Source organism: Microcaecilia unicolor, chromosome 4 (genome assembly GCF_901765095.1).
Source record: "Microcaecilia unicolor chromosome 4, aMicUni1.1, whole genome shotgun sequence".
NCBI lineage: Eukaryota > Metazoa > Chordata > Amphibia > Gymnophiona > Siphonopidae > Microcaecilia > Microcaecilia unicolor.
Genome location: NC_044034.1, coordinates 255,138,672 through 255,157,821, shown reverse-complemented (window position 1 = coordinate 255,157,821; position 19,150 = coordinate 255,138,672). Strand labels below are relative to the sequence as shown.

General features: G+C 40.7%; 1 protein-coding gene across 3 annotated transcripts in view; it reads right to left on the bottom strand.

Moving 5' to 3' along the window:
* The window catches only part of LOC115469120 (interleukin-1 receptor type 1-like), a 128,630-nt gene that overhangs the window by 25,662 nt on the left and 83,818 nt on the right, over positions 1–19,150 (bottom strand). For all 3 annotated transcript variants that reach the window (XM_030201442.1, XM_030201444.1, XM_030201443.1), the window contains one exon: positions 9,347–9,473. In XM_030201442.1, the coding sequence (XP_030057302.1) occupies positions 9,347–9,473 (127 nt within the window). The remainder of the gene's footprint in view (positions 1–9,346; positions 9,474–19,150) is intronic.

Below are 19,150 nucleotides of genomic sequence, written 5' to 3'. Positions count from 1 at the left end.
TCTGCCCTTTGGGTTAAAAAATATTTATGACTTGATATACTGCCTTTAGCTGGCTAAATGGTTTACACATCCTATATAATAATTCTCACCTACAACGTTCTGTCTTGCTGCCTGTGTTCGTGGCCTGCTAGGCTCCGAAGCCAGGCTGACGTCACACGCAGCACTGACCAACCGCACGACAGCAGCACGCCACCACGCCCCTCCCCCAAGGTTGCCGCCGCAGCCACTGTTCCCCCCTCCACCCCCCCCCCCCCCAAGGTCGCCGCCCAGGCCCAACTATTTTCCCTCCAGACCCGCTCACCCAACACAGACCTGCCAAGTCTCCCGCGAAACACGCGGCACAAGCTCCCGTTTCTGGCCACTGCTGCTTCTCCTGTTGAGCAGCAGCGGCCGCTACAAAAACAAAAACAGCTGTTTTTAAAAAGCAAGCGTGGCACCGCAGGCAGCCATCATGCATTGGCTGTCGGCTCTGCAGCCGCTCCTCTCGCCTCTCATATCACTGCCCCTGGAGCAGACCCCGGAGGAGCGCAGCGACGTGAGAGGAGCGGCTGCAGAGCCGACAGCCAATGCCTGATGGCTGCCTGCGGTGCGGCGCTTGCTTTTTAAAAACAGCTGTTTTTGTTTTTGTCACGGCCGCTGCTGCTCAACAGGAGAAGCAGCAGTGGCCAGAAATGGGAGCTGGCGCCGCATGTTTCATGGGAGACTTGGCAGGTCTGTGTTGGGTGGGCAGGCCTGGATGGAAAGAAGGGGATAGAGAGAGAGACACAGGATGGAAGAATCGGGAGAGGGGGGGTAGACGGATGGAAGGATGGGGAAAGAGGGAAAACAGATGGAAGGATGGGGAGAGAGACATGATGAAAGGATGGGGAGAGAAAGGGAGAGACAGATTCAGAGAGAAAGGGGAGAGACTGGAAAGATGGGGAGAGAGAAGGGACACTGAATAGAAAAGGGCAGAGAGTTAGAGAGACACTGGATAGAAGGAGGGGGAGAGAGACATTAGATGGAAGGATCAGGAGAGAGGGTATATGGGTGGAAGAATGGGGAGAGAAAGAGGGAAGACTGGATGGAAGGGTACGGAAAAAAAGGAGACACTGGATGGAAGGATGAAGAAAGATGAGAGACACTGGGAGGGGGTCCTGAGAACAGAGAGGGGAGACATTGGGAGGGGGTCCTGAGAACAGAGGGGGGAAGGGATGGGGTCTAGAGAACAGAGAGGGGGGGAGGGATGGGGTCTAGAGAACAGAGGGGGGAGGGAGGGGGTCTCACACACTGTATCACATTCACTCTCTATGTGTCACACAGTCACTCTCAAACACTCTCTCGATCTCATACACTCTCTCAGTCTCACAGAGAGTCTGTGTATCGCACACATGCTCTCACACTGTCTCTCAAACACACAGTCGCACCCACACTCACTCTCTCTCTGTCACACACACACACACACACTCTCTCTCAAATATACACACTCCGAGGAAAACCTTGCTAGCGCCCGTTTCATTTGTGTCAGAAACGGCCTTTTTTACTAGTTACTTATAATAATTTTGAACTTCAAATAAATTTGACAGGAAAGATAATACAACCATTCATAAAAGAGATATCAAAGAACAGCAGTGCTTTATTTGCCTAGGTTACATAAACATGGAGGATGTTACTTATTATATATAAGGTTTTCTTTCATTTAGTGATTCAAGATACAGTGAGTTCCCAAGATCTGGAAATCTTAACTTGAATAAAGATGATGTTTTTAAGAATAAGTTTTGCTGTATATTAATATATTGTCCACCAGGAAAATGGTATCAGCTAAGGATATTTTATTGATTTTATTTTAAGAAATGCGGTTAATTATGGATCAGTTCTAATGATAAGGGATATAAATTTGCATTTGGATCTGACTGATGATTCTAAGACTTTTGGGGCGTCTTTTACTAAGGTGCACCCACAAGTTTACTGCATGCTAAAAATGTGAGTGCGCCTTAGTAAAAGATGCCCTTGATTTTTTTTAATATATTGGATTGGTATGGTTTTGAATATTCAAATTTGAATAGATCACATGAGAAGGAACATTTATTAGATATTTTTAGCGTTTTTAATATTCTTCAGATTGTAATTTGCATGTTAATTCATATAATTCTGTACCTCAGTCAGATCACTGACATTACAATCAAATGGAGGGAGATAGGGAAAAAGAGTCAATAGTGTTTCTACTCCGTTGCACAGGACTAGAGGTAAGATTGATCAGGACAGTTTTTAGAATAGAATGGATGACTTGATTCTCTCTGGGAGTTTGAAGGAGGATAACTTTTTTCTTCGTTGGAATAGTAAAAGTGAAATTGTGTTGGATGAAATTGCAGCAATAAAGAAATAGGAGCTGAATGCTAATAAGTAACATACCACAAAAACAAACATTCAGAAACACCAATATTATTACTCATTTGGAGGCAAGAAAAAAATTGGAGAAAATACCTCAGTTAACCTTGTAAGACAGACCTCAAATGCTGTTAACTTTCAGGCAATGGCTTACCCAAGGGGCACATCAACAGTCAAAAAAATCCAATCTTCTATCGTGCAAACAATCATACAAATTCTTTTTTCAAATACTTTTTCAAAAAGTGATTATATATTTTAAAAAATAGTTTTCTCAACTTCTTTCATTGCTTAACAGAAATCTTGCACATGTGCCAATGTCAATTAGGAAAGTCAGAATGAATCAGTCAAATGGTTTGATGAAGAATTAAAACGGGCCTCTAGAAAGTTGGAATGACTCTAGAGGAAAACTCCAACAGAAAAATAAGAAAATCTGGAGGCAGGCAATTCACAAAGAGAAAAGAATATTCTTCAAAGCTTATAGGTAAAGACAAACTGAATACCAAGCAAATTTTTAACACAGTTAGCACATTATTTGATGTAGATCACCTAACTAGATCAGAAAGTCTCACCTATCCATCTTCAAATATATTTGTATCCTTCTTTAGGGATAAGGTGTTATCTTTAAGAACACAAGTTACTGTTTCAGATATCCCAGAACTGAAACGATATTCAGCGATTGTAAGTTGACCGAATTTGGAATAGTTTTAATAATATAATCTGCAACACAGCTAAACATTTGTTGAAATTCTATGCTAAATCTTTCTGTTGTCTTGATTTGTGTCCAGTCAATTTAATGATAAATGCTTCTCCTGCATTTTATGCTCTTTTATCCGACTGGTTAAATCATTGCCTTAGTAAGGGCTTGTTTCTGAAACTAGGTGGTAGCATTGTACTAACACGTATACATAAAAATCCTAAGGATAATCTCCAAAAGGTTGCAAACTACAGAACAGCTGCATGAAGATTATGGAGCGTTGGGTTGTGATGCAGCTGGAGGATTATTTGTCAAAATTTGATTCACTGTACTACTCACAATCAGGATTCCATAAATGTCATAGTACCAAAACCATCTTGGGTGTCCTGATAACTCAAGGGAGATATATGCTGAGTCAAGGGTGAATCTGTGGTTATTCAGTTTGATTTGTTGAGTATTTTTGACCTTGTGGATCATACCATCTTAGTAGCCTTGCTGGACTGTTTTGGAATATCTGGTACAATACCGAATTGGTTTAAGGGTTTTCTAACTGGTAGGAGTTATTGAGCTAAGATGAAAGGTGTCCTTTCTGACACTTGGGTACCCGTATACGGGGTGGCACAGGCTTCACCCCCTTTCACCAATACTGTTTAATGTCCTGTTACAGCCATTAGGGAGATTACTGGAGAAACTGAAGGTATTTTCTTATATATAAATTGATGATATTACCATTCTTTTGCCAGCCCCTAAAGAATATGTGGATAACTTAAGTAAAATCCAAAAATGTGTTAATATCATTGAAAGTTGGGCAAAAGAATTTTGGTTAAAACTTAAATCAAGAAAAAACAAAATTCCTATGGATTGGCTCCCCTAAAGAGGTTTAAGGTTGAGAAAATTTAATTGTTGGAAATATGAAATTTAAAATCTCCTCCTGGACCTTAGGAGTAGAAGTAGATAGTCAATTAACCATGGTTAAACCAAGTCAATAAGGTAATAAACTCTCTCTATACCATGGAATGACACACAAACTTTCTCCACCGAATAATCCAGATATTTTGGTTAATCATATGCCTGTTTAGTGGCCTATATGGCAAAAAAGCATGGTATTTGGAGGCTATTAAATGTAATAGTTGATACTTCTGAGAATTTCAGAAAAAGTAGTCAAGTTGAAATCAATTACCAAATAGTCAATTTTATTGTTGGGTATAGTTATCGCAAGCCATTAGATATAAGTTTCCTTGTTGCTCAGATTCGCCTATGACTTCTGACTTTGAGAAGTTATGTATTAAAATTAAAGGCAGTAGGTCATCAAGCTTTTGATTTTTATAAGATTATTAAAGGAAAATGAAACATTAAAAGTGGCTGAGATTCAAAAGGACTGGAGCAGGATTTGGGGAAAGAGATCTATTCTTTAGAATGGAAAAACATCTGGTCTCATTTGTTCTGTTTGACTTGTTCAGTGGCTCAAAGGAATCCTTTTTCCTTGCACATCGGGCTTTCTGTACTCCGGTTCAATTGCAATGTATATATTCTTCTTCTTCAAATTTGTGTTAGTACTATCAATCGGAAGTTAGTAGTCAGTTACGTGCTCTTCCATTGTTCATGTTTACTTGGGAGTCCAGTTTGGTCCACTATACAAAAATCTTACATATTTCTAATCTTCTTAGGACCCGATGCTCAGAAGCAAATGCAGGCACTGTAGGAGTATTTTCCTGCTCTCTCACCTTTGCTGGTCAGAGGCCAGGTAAACCTGAACATCCTTTCTTGTACTAATATGGATTCTACAGCCTGTGGCCTGAATACATCACAAACCAGCTCTCTACATAGGAAAACTACTGCTTGGCATAGCTGTGATGACTTCATCCAAGGACACAATTGTGTATTGCAAATTGGCCTCATGTTATCTCCTAGGAAAGCTCTATGTTGGGTGGGTGCCCACCTATGTAATAGTGATCATCACTGCGTATGGTTTGAAATAAGGGCGAAGGCGGAGTGCAGACACACAAAACTCAAAGTACTGGATTTCAGACGTACTGATTTTGATAAAATGGGGGAATACCTGAAGGAGGAGCTGTTGGTGTGGGAAGGCGCAGAAGATGTGGGAAAACAGTGGTTCAAGCTAAACGCTGCTCTAAATATGGCGACTGATCTTTTTGTGAGTTAAGTAAACAAAAACAAGAGAAGCAGGAAGCCTATATGGTTCTCCAAACAAGTAGCTGAAAAATAAGAGCAAAAGAGGCTTTGTTCAAGAAATACAAAAGAACGCAATGAGAGGATCACGAAAAAGATTATTGGATTAAACTCAAAGAAGCGAAGAGGGAAATACGGCTAGTAAAAGCGCAAGCGGAAGAAAAAATGGCTAAAGATGTAAAGAGAGGTGACAAGACCTTTTTCAAATATATTGGAAAAAGAAGAAAGGAATGGAATTACGAGACTGAAATATAATGAGAATGGCTATGTTGAGAGTGATGAAGATAAAGCGAACGTGCTAAACAATTATTTCTCTTCGGTGTTCATAGAAGAAAATCCTGGAGAAGGACCGCAGTTGGCTGCCAAGAGAACGTCTGGGAATGGAGTGGATACTGCGCCGTTTACGGAAGAAAAGGTTTATAAACAGCTTGAGAATCTGAAGGTGGACAAAGCTAGGGGGCTGGATGGGATACATCCCAGGATACTGAGGGAGCTCAGGAAGGTCCTGGCGGGACCTCTTTAAGATTTATTTAATAGATCTTTAGAGACGGGAGAGGTTCCGTGGGATTGGAGATGAGTGGATGTGGCCCCTCTTCACAAAAGTGGAGACAGGGAAGAAGTGGGAAACTACAGACCGGTAAGTCTCAAATCAGTGGTAGGAAAAATAATGGAGTCTCTGCTGAAAGAAAGGATAGTTAACTTTCTAGAAGCCGACGGGTTATAGGACCCGAGGCAACATGGCTTTACCAAAGGAAAATCCTGCCAAACGAATCTTATTGACTTCTTTGACTGGGTGACCAAAGAACTGGATGAAGGACATGTGCTAGATGTAATCTATTTGGACTTCAGCAAAGCCTTTGATAAGGTGATTTGGTATTCCCTCTGATGTTCAATGAAGAGCGCCCTGAACAAGGGCACCTTAACGCTGGGAACCTAACTGGCGTTAGGTGTTGGAAGAGGCCATGTCTTTAAAAAAATGGCTCCAGACGTACTTCAATACAGCATTTGTTGGGTTCCTAACAGGACACAACATCTTGCTAACATAAGCGTTAATGTATACAGATGGCGGGGAGAAGAATAGAGCAGGCACCTTTTATTAAAGCTAGGGCTGCCACCTGTATTTTACCTTATTATTAATACACTGGTAAAAGTGGCTCATTTCGGCGAGCAATGAAACGGGCGCTAGCGAGGTTTTTTTGTTTTAGCGATTTGGGGGGGGGGGGGGGGGTCAGTGACATACCGACAGCGTGTGGTCCCGTATCCTTCCATTATTGCAGCTCCTCGATCGTTACTTCGTGCTTAAGGTATTGGTGACGGTGTGAGTCGTTCGGTAGCATAGCATTGTGGGTGCTGTTTGATTGGTCCTCCATGACTCCGCCCTCGACGTCATGACGTTGTACGCGAGGGCAGGGCAGACAGTCATGGTTCCACTGCGATCTACACCATGACAGAAGTTGGAGTTGAAAAATGTTGCCTCATTAGAACGTTGAGGTTGCGAATTATGTCCGGAAGGGGCGTGGCTGAGGGCTTGTCTACTGAGTGAGGGTGAGTGGTGGTGACAACCTAGGAGGGTGAGTGGTCCTGCCAGCCTACCCTAGGAACAGTAGATTCAGTGCTTCACTGAACGTTGGAGGTGAGAATTATTTATATAGATGCGCAATGCATTCCTTTCTCCTGAAGGAAAATATTGCAGTTACTTCTTGAAAGGTATTTTTATCTGCCCTGGATTATTATAGGGAATAAAAGAAGTGAACAAGAAAATTGGGCTTCAGCAGCTCAGAAAGAAACAGAGACATCAGCTAACTTTTAAGTGTCGGAACCCCTTCAGCTGCGCTTAACGGCAGCCGGCAGCTAATTCTCCTCCTCCCCTCTGGCTTTTCTGGGCATGCGCTAAGAGCTGTGCTTGACGCAAAATCCTCCTCCTGAGTTCCCTAATGCTCAACGCTAACAATGTGCCTAAATTTGCATGTCATTAGTGTTGCGTATTAGGGAGTTCCTTCTCCGTGCTATTGTGGTGGCATTTTTCCGGCTTTGTGCCTGAGTTTTGAGCATCTACCTATTATTTATGTTTAAATCATTTTTATTGATGACAGTAAGAGAACAAATACAATGCAAGTAACATTTATACAAGTATCATCAAATAGTTTTCCAACAGTCCCTCTACTAACATTCTTTTCTATCTTCTCCTAACCAATCCCTTTCTTACTATCTACCTCCCCCCCCCCCCCCCCCACTCCCTCCTGTCTTCCAAGTTACAATCGCCTATTATTTATAATATTGTACTAAAATCAATAGAAGTTGTCATAGGTAGCGATAGTGGAGGTTTTCTTTTAGATATATTACTTACTTTAGCATTAAAAGTTGTCCTTGCTGCATGGAAGGAATTTCAAAAAGTTAGTTGCATTTACGTGGTGGAACAATGTTTGTTTAACCTACGTTACGAATTATATTTGGGGAAAAAAAAAGTAATAGAATTACTAAGGGCCCTGTTTACTAAGGCACGCTAGCATATTTAGAGCACACTAATATGCTCTATTATATCACATATATAAACGCTAGTGTGCCTCTAGCGTGGCTTAGTAAACAGGGCCCTAAATGTTTACGTACTTGGCAACCTGTGATATTAACAATTTTAATAATATTTGGAATGTTTTTATCTCATGTTGATTTAACTACTTATGCTATTTATTTAATAATAGTTTTTGTCATTGTTTAGCTTAGGCATTTACTCTATTGCATTAAGCTGCTGACGTATTAATATATTTTACGATTATATCTTTTTATTTTAAAATAAATAAACTAAGGACACTGTTTACTAACAGGCTCATTTTCGAAAGAGATGGACATCCAAAAAGTGACATAAATCGGCATTTGGACATCCATCTCACAGAGACGTCCAAATCGGTATAATCGAAACCCGATTTTGGATTATACCGATTTGGAAGTCTCTGTGAGATGGACATCCAAATGCCGATTTATGTCACTTTTTGGATGTCTCTCTCTGAAGTCTGTCAGAAGGATGTCCAAATCTCAAGGGGGCATATCGGAGGCGTGTTTAAGGTGAGACTTGGGCGTTCCTAAGACTTGTACGTCTTTGAGCCATAATGGAACAAAGCAAAGACGTCCAGGACTAAAACTTGGACGTTTTCAGCTAGACCTGTTTTTATTATGAATAAGGCACAAAGGTGCCCGAAATGGCCAGATGACCACTGGAGGGAATCAGGGATGACTTCCCCTTACTCCCCCAGCGGTCACTAACCTCCGCCCAAACCCAAAAATTGTGATGAAGAACATTACTTGCCAGCCTCAGAGATCATACTCCGGTCCACTACAGCACATGCAGGTCCCTGGAGTAGTTTAGTAGTAGGTGCAGAGCACTTCAGACAGGTGGACCCAGGCCCATACCCCCCTACCTGTTACACTTCTGGAGGAAACAGCGAGCCCTCCAAAACCCACCAGAAACCCATATAGGTGCCCCCCTTCACCTGTAAGGGATATGGTAGTGGTGTACAGTTGGGGGTAGTGGGTTTTTTTTTTTTTTTTGGGGGGGGGGTTGGGGGGCTCTGCACATAAGGTAAGGGAGCTGTGTACCTGGGAGCAAAGGGTGCCCGATTACTGTCCTAGCATGTCAGGGAAACCTGTCTACTAAAAATGCTGGATCCTCCCATGTCCAAATGGCTTGAATTTGGACATTTTAGACTTAGACATTTTTGTTTTCGAAAATGGCCAAAAATCAAAGACGTCCAAATCGCAAAATGTCCAAATCCAAGGACATCCATGATATTTTCGAACACAAAAGATGGATGCCCATCTTTTTCAAAAATGACCTTCTCCCCGCCTTGGAATTTGGACGTCTTTGTAAAACGTCCTAATTTACACTTTGACGTTTCTTTCGAAAGTGCCCCTCTTAGTCACGCTATAGGTGAGCTAAAAATTAGCATGTGCTAATACTAGAGACACCCATATATTCCTATTGTTGTCTCTAGCGTTAGTGCACGATAAAAATGCTAGCTCACCTTAGTAAACAAGGCCCTGAGACCTAAAAAATAAAAACTAGCTCAAGATTCATGCACTCTGATTTCAAAATATACTTACAATGGTAATCCTGTTACAACTCTACTGGTATCATAGTTGTCAGCATACATATCATTGACAATCCAAAACAATGGGACATCTTCTTCCCCCTTGTGTGAGGCACTGCATACCAAACTGACCTGGAACCCTAAAGAAAAAACAAAAGGCTCTGGCTATTTAGGCCATCATCAGTAATTAAAGACGTCACTACTAAAGAACAATGGAATATCTCGTATTCTGTGTTGCTGAATCCAGGCCAGTATGATTTCACCAGAAGAAAACCATGTCAAACAAACCTAATTATTTTCTTATATTGGGTGACCACAGAATAAAATTAAGGGTGAGCATCTGTTGTCAAATACTTAGATTTCAGTAAGGCTTTTAATGCAGTCACAAATAGCAGGCCAAGAAAAATATGAAGACTCTATAGGTTAACCTCCAACGTGGTTGAGCAAATTAGACACTGTCTGAGGGACACGCTCTATAGGAAAGAAAGCTTAGTCGTCCTTGGACTCATTTTCATAAGCCGTATCACATTATAGGTTAGCCGGGAAAAAAAATCTTTTTTTCTTTTTTAAAGGGTATACCAAGATCTACAATGATAATAATTAACATATAATAAAACATTTACTTTGGATTATGTATTTTGTTGTAAACCTCAGAAAGCATTCAGATGAATGGGACAAAACATTTGTGTAAATAAAAGTGTTCATTTCTGTGAAAACAAAAAATGAAAGGCAAACTAAGAAAACTCCAAGACTGGTTTAAGTGCTTGGCAGCTAAGATTCAATGCAAAAATAGAGATTTAGAAAATTCAAGGGAACAGTACACAATGAAGGACAATCCATAGATCCCAACAAAGTGTAATGTCTTCTCGTCTAGGCTCCTCAGCTAGAAGGAACACAAACTAGATACTGAACGTGATCAGAGAAGAGAATAAGGATTTTAAAGTTGATGCTATAACTTACCTGGGGACAAATGACCTGGCCAAAAGCAGAAGCAGGACAGGGGCTAAGGACCATGGTATGGACTATAGCTTTTTCTGAAGTACTACCTGCCTAGGAGACATGGGAGATAAAACTACATAATGCAAAAAGGTTCAATAGGTGCATAGGTTTTAGGTGCATAAGATGATAGGTTAGTATATGGAAAATAACAAGACTATTGTATTGATGGGCTACGTCTTTCTAGGGCAGGAAAGAGGATCCTTGGTGAGAAATTCAGACAACAGATTTCTAGGCATTTAAACTAAAGAATAGGGGTGGCAAACGTAAGAAGGTGAGTTTAGGCGTTCTCCCCCAGCTAAAGCGTGACAGCAGTGGGGAAAATAACAAATAAACCATCATAGCCACTCATTTATCTGCAAAAATGTAGAAGGGGAAGCTAGGGGAAAAAGCTATGCAAAAGGATGAAGCAAAATATAGCTGGAAAGCATTAAGCACAACCTCTCCCAGTCTAAGCAACAAAGTTCGGATCTGAAACCCTTGATATTAGAAGCAAATATATATTATTGCTAACATGGTTCAATGACTTCTATGAATGGGACACACCCATGCCACTTTATGATCTCTAAGAAGAGTAGAGATGGTCAAAAAGGTGGAGGAGTGTGCTGTAAGTTAATACTATAGCAGCTGAAAAGCAGCAGGCCTGTGGAAAGGAAGAAGTGACATGGATCTTCTTGGAAAGAGAAGATGGAGCCTTTATCCACATGGGTGTCAACTACAGACTTCAAACACAAATGGAGAAGTTGGGCAAAGTTGGGAATGAAAAGGTAGGTGCTGTTGCTGGGAGATTTCAACCTTCCAAATGCAGACTGGAAAGTTCCTTCTCAAAATCGGAAAGAAGTTGAGAGATAGATGATGCCTGTATAGGTGCTCTGCTTAGACAAATGGTGATCAAACCTACAACACTGGATCTAGTGCTCACAAATGGAAAGTGTGTCTAACATCTGGGTGGGTGCTCACCTGAGCAGTAATGATCACCACACAGTATCATTTGATATAAGAGCTGAAAATGGAGTGCAATCACACAACTCAAAATCCTGTATTTCAAATATGCTGACTTCAGTAAAATGAGGAGGTGCCTGTAGAAAATGCTGATGAGAGGACATAAGAGGAAAATAGTGATCCAAGCTGAAATGAGCTACAAAAAAGGGAAACATATTTTTATGTAAAGGAAAGCAAACATAAGCAAGAGAAAAAGGAAAACAATATGGTTCTCCAAACAAATGACTGAAAAAGGCAAAGAGGTGGTATTCATGAAAAACAAAAACACAAGAAGAGGAACACAGAAAATATGGGATAAAACACAAAGAAATGAAGATAGATATAAGGTCTGGTAAAAGAACTGGTGAAATATAAAATGGCTAACAAATAAAACAGTGAGGTAGATCCAAGGAGGATATGAAATAGTCTTTATTGGGAACATGTAAAAGACGACCCGACATGGCCATGTTACATCCCGAACACCTGCCTCAGGGGTCTATTGTGTCTCTAATGTTATAACAGAAATGCTTAACAACAGGAGTATGAATCAAAGTCCTGACTATATAATCCTTGTGATATTCACCATTTGACGGGCTGAGTTGCAGTGGCCGTTCAACTGCAAAAGTCGATTATGTGAGTGCTGCAAAAAAATAGCTAGACGTGAAGAGAAGTGACAAGATTTTTCAGATATATAATGGAAAAGAGTTTAGAAACGGAACTGTAGGACAGATGCTGAGAACCACTATGCGGAGTGATAAGGAAAAAGCCAGTAGGCTAAACAAATTCTTCTGTTTGGTGTTCACAGAAGAAAATTTGGAGAATAGCATGGTCAGCTAACAGGGGTATACGAGAATTGAGTTATCACATCATTCACAGGAGAAAGTGTGTGTGTGTGTGGGGGGGGGGGGGGGGTTTAACCTTTTATTTTAAAATTTTATTTTCAAACATTATTGCACAAGAACACTTGAATAATACAAAAAAATAAGATCCAAGTTAAAAAAAAGATCTGTGGCAGTTGGTTATAGAATTCAGCCTAGGTTTGATGCTCCTATCACAACTGGACATTCTCCTAACAAAACTAGCAGTTTCAAATCACAAAAAAAAAAAATCATTTTTCTTACTATGTAAAATACATCAAGGAAATTTCAAAATAAATGTAGCCCCAGAGCAATGATTCTTGGTTTTAAGGCCAAGAACTCTCTGCATCTGGCTTCAGTCACTCTAGACATATCAGAAAATATTTGATCACTCTAGACATATCAGAAAATATCTGCATATGTGACAAAACAAACAGCTCATTAATAAGTACAGTCTCAATACAGTGTACAGATCTGACTCTGATGCAAAAATGACCAAAAAGATAGACTTCCTGTAACTGGCTCCAGAGCAAAGATACTTACCTGTAGCTGGTGTTCTTCGAGGACAGCAGACTGACTATTCTCACATGTGAGTGATGTCATCCTGACAGAGCCCGGTGAGAACCCTAGCTTACAGTGTAGAATTTTCTAGCAGTGCCCCACCGTTCATGTGTGGGTGTCTTCCCACTCGAAGTACGGGTGCTTCAGTCAGGTGAAAAAGCAAAAACCCTAAACTAAAAACAACTCCTAGGTGAGGTGGGAGGGTGTGTGAGAATAATCGGCCTCCTGTCCTCGGAGAACATCAGCTACAGGTAGTATCTTTGCTTTCTCCAAGGACAAGCAGACTTTCCCATTCTCATATGTGGGAATCACTAGCTACCAGGCTCACAGAAAACAAGAAAGCTAGGGTAACTGAGTCTCAAAACGTTGAGACAAACTTCAATCAGCCTGAAACTATATACACAGTAGCAGTGGAGGTGCAGCCTGCAACAGAATAAAACAGAGCCTAGGAGGGTAGAGTTGGATTCTAGATACTGAACAGATTCTGCATAACTGCCTGTCTGAACCAAATGTCGTTTCGGGTTTCCTGATCCACACAAAAGTGGGATGTGAATGTGTGGACTGAAGTCCACATCACAGCCCTGCAAATCTCCTCTGTGGAGGCTGATCTAAAGTGGGCAAGCTGGGTGGAGCTATGGGCAGGTTAGGCAGAGCTATGGGCAGGCTAGGCAGAGCTATAGGCAGGCCCTAAATCTCCCGCTCAGAAGGCTGACCCCCTTAGCAGCTCTGCTGTATACCATTCCTTAACTTTGGCCACTTTAAAATCCTGCATTTTGAGCACTTAGATCTCCAACCTTTCAATCTCCAACCTTTCAATCTTAACAGCCTGCTGACCCTGCACCTACGATTGCCCTACAACTGAGAGGAAAAAATCTCCAACTTTTTTTTTCCATTAAAGATGTATTAAGGCATATTATTTATCAAAAAGAAAAAAATGGATCATACATAAGATTGAGAGCAAATGCTGAACATCCCCCTCACAATCTGTACAAATAAACAAATACATAAACAGATATACAGGAATAAATATGTAGAGCATCTAAGTTCCAATAAGTTTCTGATTTAACTTAAGTTGAACGGCACTAAATCTACCCAGCTGGAAGAGCCCTCTGCTTCTGTCTCAATTACCTCCAGCATTGGTATGGTTTTCATCCATCCTCAAATCTCCTTTCCCAGTTAGGTAAGTTAGCAGTCAGCTCAGACATCAACCAAATGTTATCAAAGGAGCTCACAACTAGATCAAAGCTAAGACGGTCAGCTTGCTTCCATTCTCTAGTATTGTCATAGGAACAGCAAATACCACTCTACGAAACAACTGTAGATTTTGGCTGGATGGTGCTCATGGGCCATTCCAACAGCCCACTGCTCATCAATAAGCAAATTTCTTGTTTGAACAGCAAGCACAACAGGTCATGTACATCCTCCCGAACATTTGTACCTTGGGGCAATGCCACCAGATGTGAGCACAATCTCCTGTCTGCCTACATGCTTTCCAACAAGCGCTTGAGGTGCCAGAGTATATTTTAGCAAGTCCAAAAGCATACAGTACCATCTATATAGAGTTTTTTTTTAGCTATTCTCTAGCATAGAACACCTTTGAATAAACCCTCAACCATCTCCTTACAAGCCTCGATGGACAATACCTCCCACACACACCACTGTTCCCCTCCTTTATTATGCTATATAAGGAGTGAATAGGCCTGGGAGATAAACTCTTTGGAGGCATCCCAAGTCAGGAGTCCCTCCAGCACAGCTTCCTCAATAGAATGATCTTTAAGGGCCCACATTGTACAAAGGATCATAACTGCAAATATTAAAAGAAATCCTCAGCTCTAATCCCATAATAGTCACATCATTCTCCACCAGTTATCCCAATACTAAAACACCCCCCTCCCTTATCCCTTATCTTTCCAGTTCTTAAAATCAGATTCCTTGGCTCCTGGAAGGGAATCCTATTGGGTCCCAAATATATGGCCCTCTAAACGAAGACCTATTTAAAAAAGTAGATTTAATTGAGACCTAGATCTTAAAAGTATTTCTTTTAAAAGGGCTGCTCATTCTGTATTTTGTTTTTATTTTAACAAATTTTGATATACATCAAATACAATTTGAATGAAGATACAGAGATTCAGTAAACAGATCAAACAAACTCAAAAATCCAATAGGCAATATTATAATAAACTGAAACAATCTGTCAGACCACATTTTGGGAAGAAATCATAACTTTACATTTTAGAAGAAATACCATAACCCAAGATTATACAGTAAAATATACAGTGAACGTCATCTCATAATAATGACCGAACTTTAAGAAGAGAAGCCCTACACAACCATCATAGCTCTGTTATTCCTCTACCCTCAAGGAAAAATTGAAGTTGCAAGGGATCATAAAAAAACATAAGACTGTTGATCGAGATAGATCAAACACTTACAAGGGTACCTTAATTGAAATTTAGCTCCCAAGGAAATAACTTGTTGCTTTAAAGACAGGAACTTCTTTCTTCTAATTCGAGTCCACTTTATTTTAATTGTGGCGGGCTCCATATTAGCATAGACAGCTACATGTTATCTACTGAGGCCTGTTCCAAGATGAATCGACATTTTAGGACTTAGAAACAACCATTCATTAAGAGCTCTCATTTGTGCTGCTTAATAAGAGCATAAGAATAGCCATACTGGATCAGAACTATGGTCCATCTACCACAGTATCCTGCTTCCAACACTGGCCAATCCAGGTCACAAGTACCTGGCAGAAACCCAAATAAAAGCAACATTCCATGCTACCAAACCCAGGGCAAGCAGTTGCTTCCCTCATGTCTATCTCAATAGCAGACTATGGACATTTCCTCCAGGAACCTGTCCAAACCTTTTTTTTTTTTAATCCAGATATGCTAACTGCTGTTACCACATCCTTGGACAGTGACTTCCAGAGCTTGACTATTTTTTTTTGAGTGAAAACTTTTTCCTCCTATTTGTTTTAAAAGTATTACCATGTAATTTCTTTGTACTTTTTGAAAGAGTGAAGAATCGATTCACTCTTACATGTTCTACACCACTCAGAATTTTATAGACCTCATTCATATCCCTCCTCAGCTGTCTCTTTTCCAAGCTGAAGAGACCTAACCTCTTTAGCCTTTTCTCATATGGGAGGAGTTCCATCCCCTTTATCATTTTGGTCGCTCTTTGAACCTTTTCTAATTCCACTATATCTTTTTTGAGATACGGTGACCAGAATTAAATGCAATACTCAAGGTGAGGTCACACCATGGAGCGATATAAAGGCATTGTAATATTCTTGGTCTTATTTTGCATCCCTTTCCTAATAATTCATAGCATCCTGTTGGCTTTTTTGGCTGCCGCCGCACACTGGGCAGAAGATTTCAGCGTATTGTCTACAATGACACCTAGATCTTTTTCTTGAGTGCCAACTCCTAAGGTGGACCCCAGCATAATAGAGGTGAAAAGTTAGAACCTCCATACTAACCAATAATCAAGACAGATGAAGTCTGTTACTGTATCCAGAATACCCCTGAACTGGATGCTACACCCCTTGAGTTCAGATCTCTAAATCTGTAGTTTTTGAGCCACACAGCATCTCTATCTTTTTCTGATTTCTCTTCATGCTCTTGAAGAGCCCCCAGGTCATCTAATAACTCCTACGCCCTGGTTTCCAAATCTTCCACTGTATGCTCAATATCTTTCAGATCAGCCTTTAAGTCTTAAAGTCTTCTAGCCTGGTTAGGAGCTCTTCTCTCATATTTGAAACCTGTTTTTGATTATCCAAACCAGAGCTGAAAATCTGCTTTAGAGGCTCTCTGATGTTCACCACCATCAAAGCACAAGTGTCCCCATCCGCCATCTTGGAGTCAGTCTTTGTGGCCATCTCTCCGCTGGTAAATCCATAATTTTTCAGATCAGGAGAGTACTTTTTTGAAGTCATCTTATGCGGTAACAGTTAGTACATTTATTTTCCCCACATCAAGATTAAAGTTGAAGGTGCCAACTAAGCCTTATTTTAGAGGGTATTGAAGTGGAAGCTCCATGTTCACACCACCAACTGCATCAGTGATAGCACTTCTTCCCTCCAAAAATCTCCAACTTTATGTGGAACTTGAGAGAGAAAGTACCAGAAGAGGATTGTCCAAGTAGTGCAGCACACCAGGAAGGATCGATTATCCACAAAGGAAAAGCACCTACTGCTTCACTTGTCACAAGACCCTCCACCATCAACCTTCAAAAGGAGAGGAAGCCACTATCAGGGTCCCTCAACTGAAAATGCCAACTTTGACCATTCAGGACTGGGTGCTCTCCAAACACCGCCAGACACAATTTCCAGGCTGCGCAGGTATAGCTTGCATTGCCGGGCTTATCAAAGCCCCCTTCAAACTATGCCCTGTGCCACCAAAGTCCACTGAAACCTCTGTATGCAGCCAAATGCCAAAGTTGCCTGCACAGGTTGAAGAAGAGCTCTGGATCCAGAGGTAGAGGCCAACCAAATTTTGGGTTCTGTTATGGCTCTGACACCAGATCAAAATCCTTTTTTTGCCCAGTTTCAGTTGAAAAGTTATTTTAATTTTTGGCCATGTTTTCAATTTCAGCTGAAAATGATGATGCGTTTTCGGTGGAAGCCAAAAATTTGTGCTCTGTCCTATTTCTCTCCCTCCTCCCCTCCCCCCCCCCCACACCCATAGGTCACATTGGGCCTATCTACACTTCCTGGTGGTCTAGGGGTGTAGCTGGTGTAGAAGTGGACATCCTTTACTCCTGCTCATTCCGGTTTTGCTCTCAAAATGGCTGTTGCAACTGGCACATTGCTCCTGCTCTGACTACATCACTATTACAGCAGGGATTGTAAGGTAGTCTGAGGGAGGGGGTGCTAATCTGGGGTGGTTGTTTTTTTGCACTGCGATTGAAAGTAATGCAGTTCTGATCTTGAACAGCAGTATATATGGTAACTAGATTGCGCCAAATAAAATTTTAGCAGGAACTTAAGCCTGTAAATTTGGGAAGATAAACTCCATAAGAATTAGCCTCTCTATGGAGATATGACATCAGCTGAGTGTGCTGCAAAGCCAGCCACTGTAAAAGCACCATGGTTTTTAGCTTCAGTATTCATTAGCTGCGATCTATGCATCTGGATGTAAAATAGGTCTCATTATTTATATTATATTCTGGCTTGGATACTGCGGGTTTCGCAGAGGGATGCAGATTGCAAGCTCCGACAATCCCCAGCAGCCCTCACTGTTCACATTCACACAACCAACTTGAGATTTCGGCTGCAGTTTCAGTTTCGGCTAAAGCAGTTTGGCTCGGTCTCTATCCAGAGGGAGGTAAGACCTCAGGCTTTTCCTTTCTTTTCCCCATACCCAATCTGTAACTCGAACCAAAAATGGAGCTCAGCACAACAGACTTCTTCTAGACTCCACCTTGATCCTGGAAGAAACTGTTTACGAGCAATGTGAAAAACTAAAAGTAGACAAAGCTACAGGGCCTGTTGAGAAGAATCCCAGGATATTAACCTCAAAGAGGTCCTGGTGGGTCCTCTTAAAGATTTATTTAATAAATCTATGGTGAAGGGAGAAGCCTTTTCACAAAAATTATGACAGAGAAGAAGTGGGAAAATCCAGGCTAGTAAGCCTTACTTCCATGGTTGGAAAAGTAATGGAGGCACTGTTGATAGAAAGGATAGTGAACTTTCTAGAATCCCACAGGTTGAAAAATGCAAGGCAACCTGGTTTTCTCAAAGGAAAATCAGCACTCCAAGTTCTGCTCTGAGAAGACGACAGAATAAAATACCACAAAAGCACCAAGAGCCTTTGGAAATGGGACACAGTTCTTTATTAATACTTGTCAATATTCCAAAATAGACCCGACACGGGCCGTGTTTCGGCGCTCAGCGCCTGCGTCAGGGGTCTGTATTGAACATACGTAAACATATCAATCAGAACAATACTGAAATACAGACAAAAACATAAAATGACCCGACACGGGCCGTGTTTCGGCGCTCAGCACCTGTGTCAGGGGTCTGTATTGAACATACTTTACGTAAACATGTCAATTAGAATGACAATACTGAAATACAGACAAAAACATAAAATGAAAACATGTAGATTTAAAACAGTAATTAAAAAATAATTAAAAAACAATTAAGAAATTATAATTTAGATCATATTAGCCATTCTATTATGAAAGTGTGTCAAAGATATGAATTACATGTTTACACAGAAAAAAAAAATATATATATATATATATATGATCAATTATATTGACAATGTAGAATCATTAATTCTGTATGTTGCATTTAATGATACATGGATAAAAGCATAGAATGATGATGTTACATAACTATACCTAAGGACTGTATCTTTAAAAATCCTTTTAGAAATAATCATTTTCTGCGCAGCAAAGATGGGCCGTAGTGG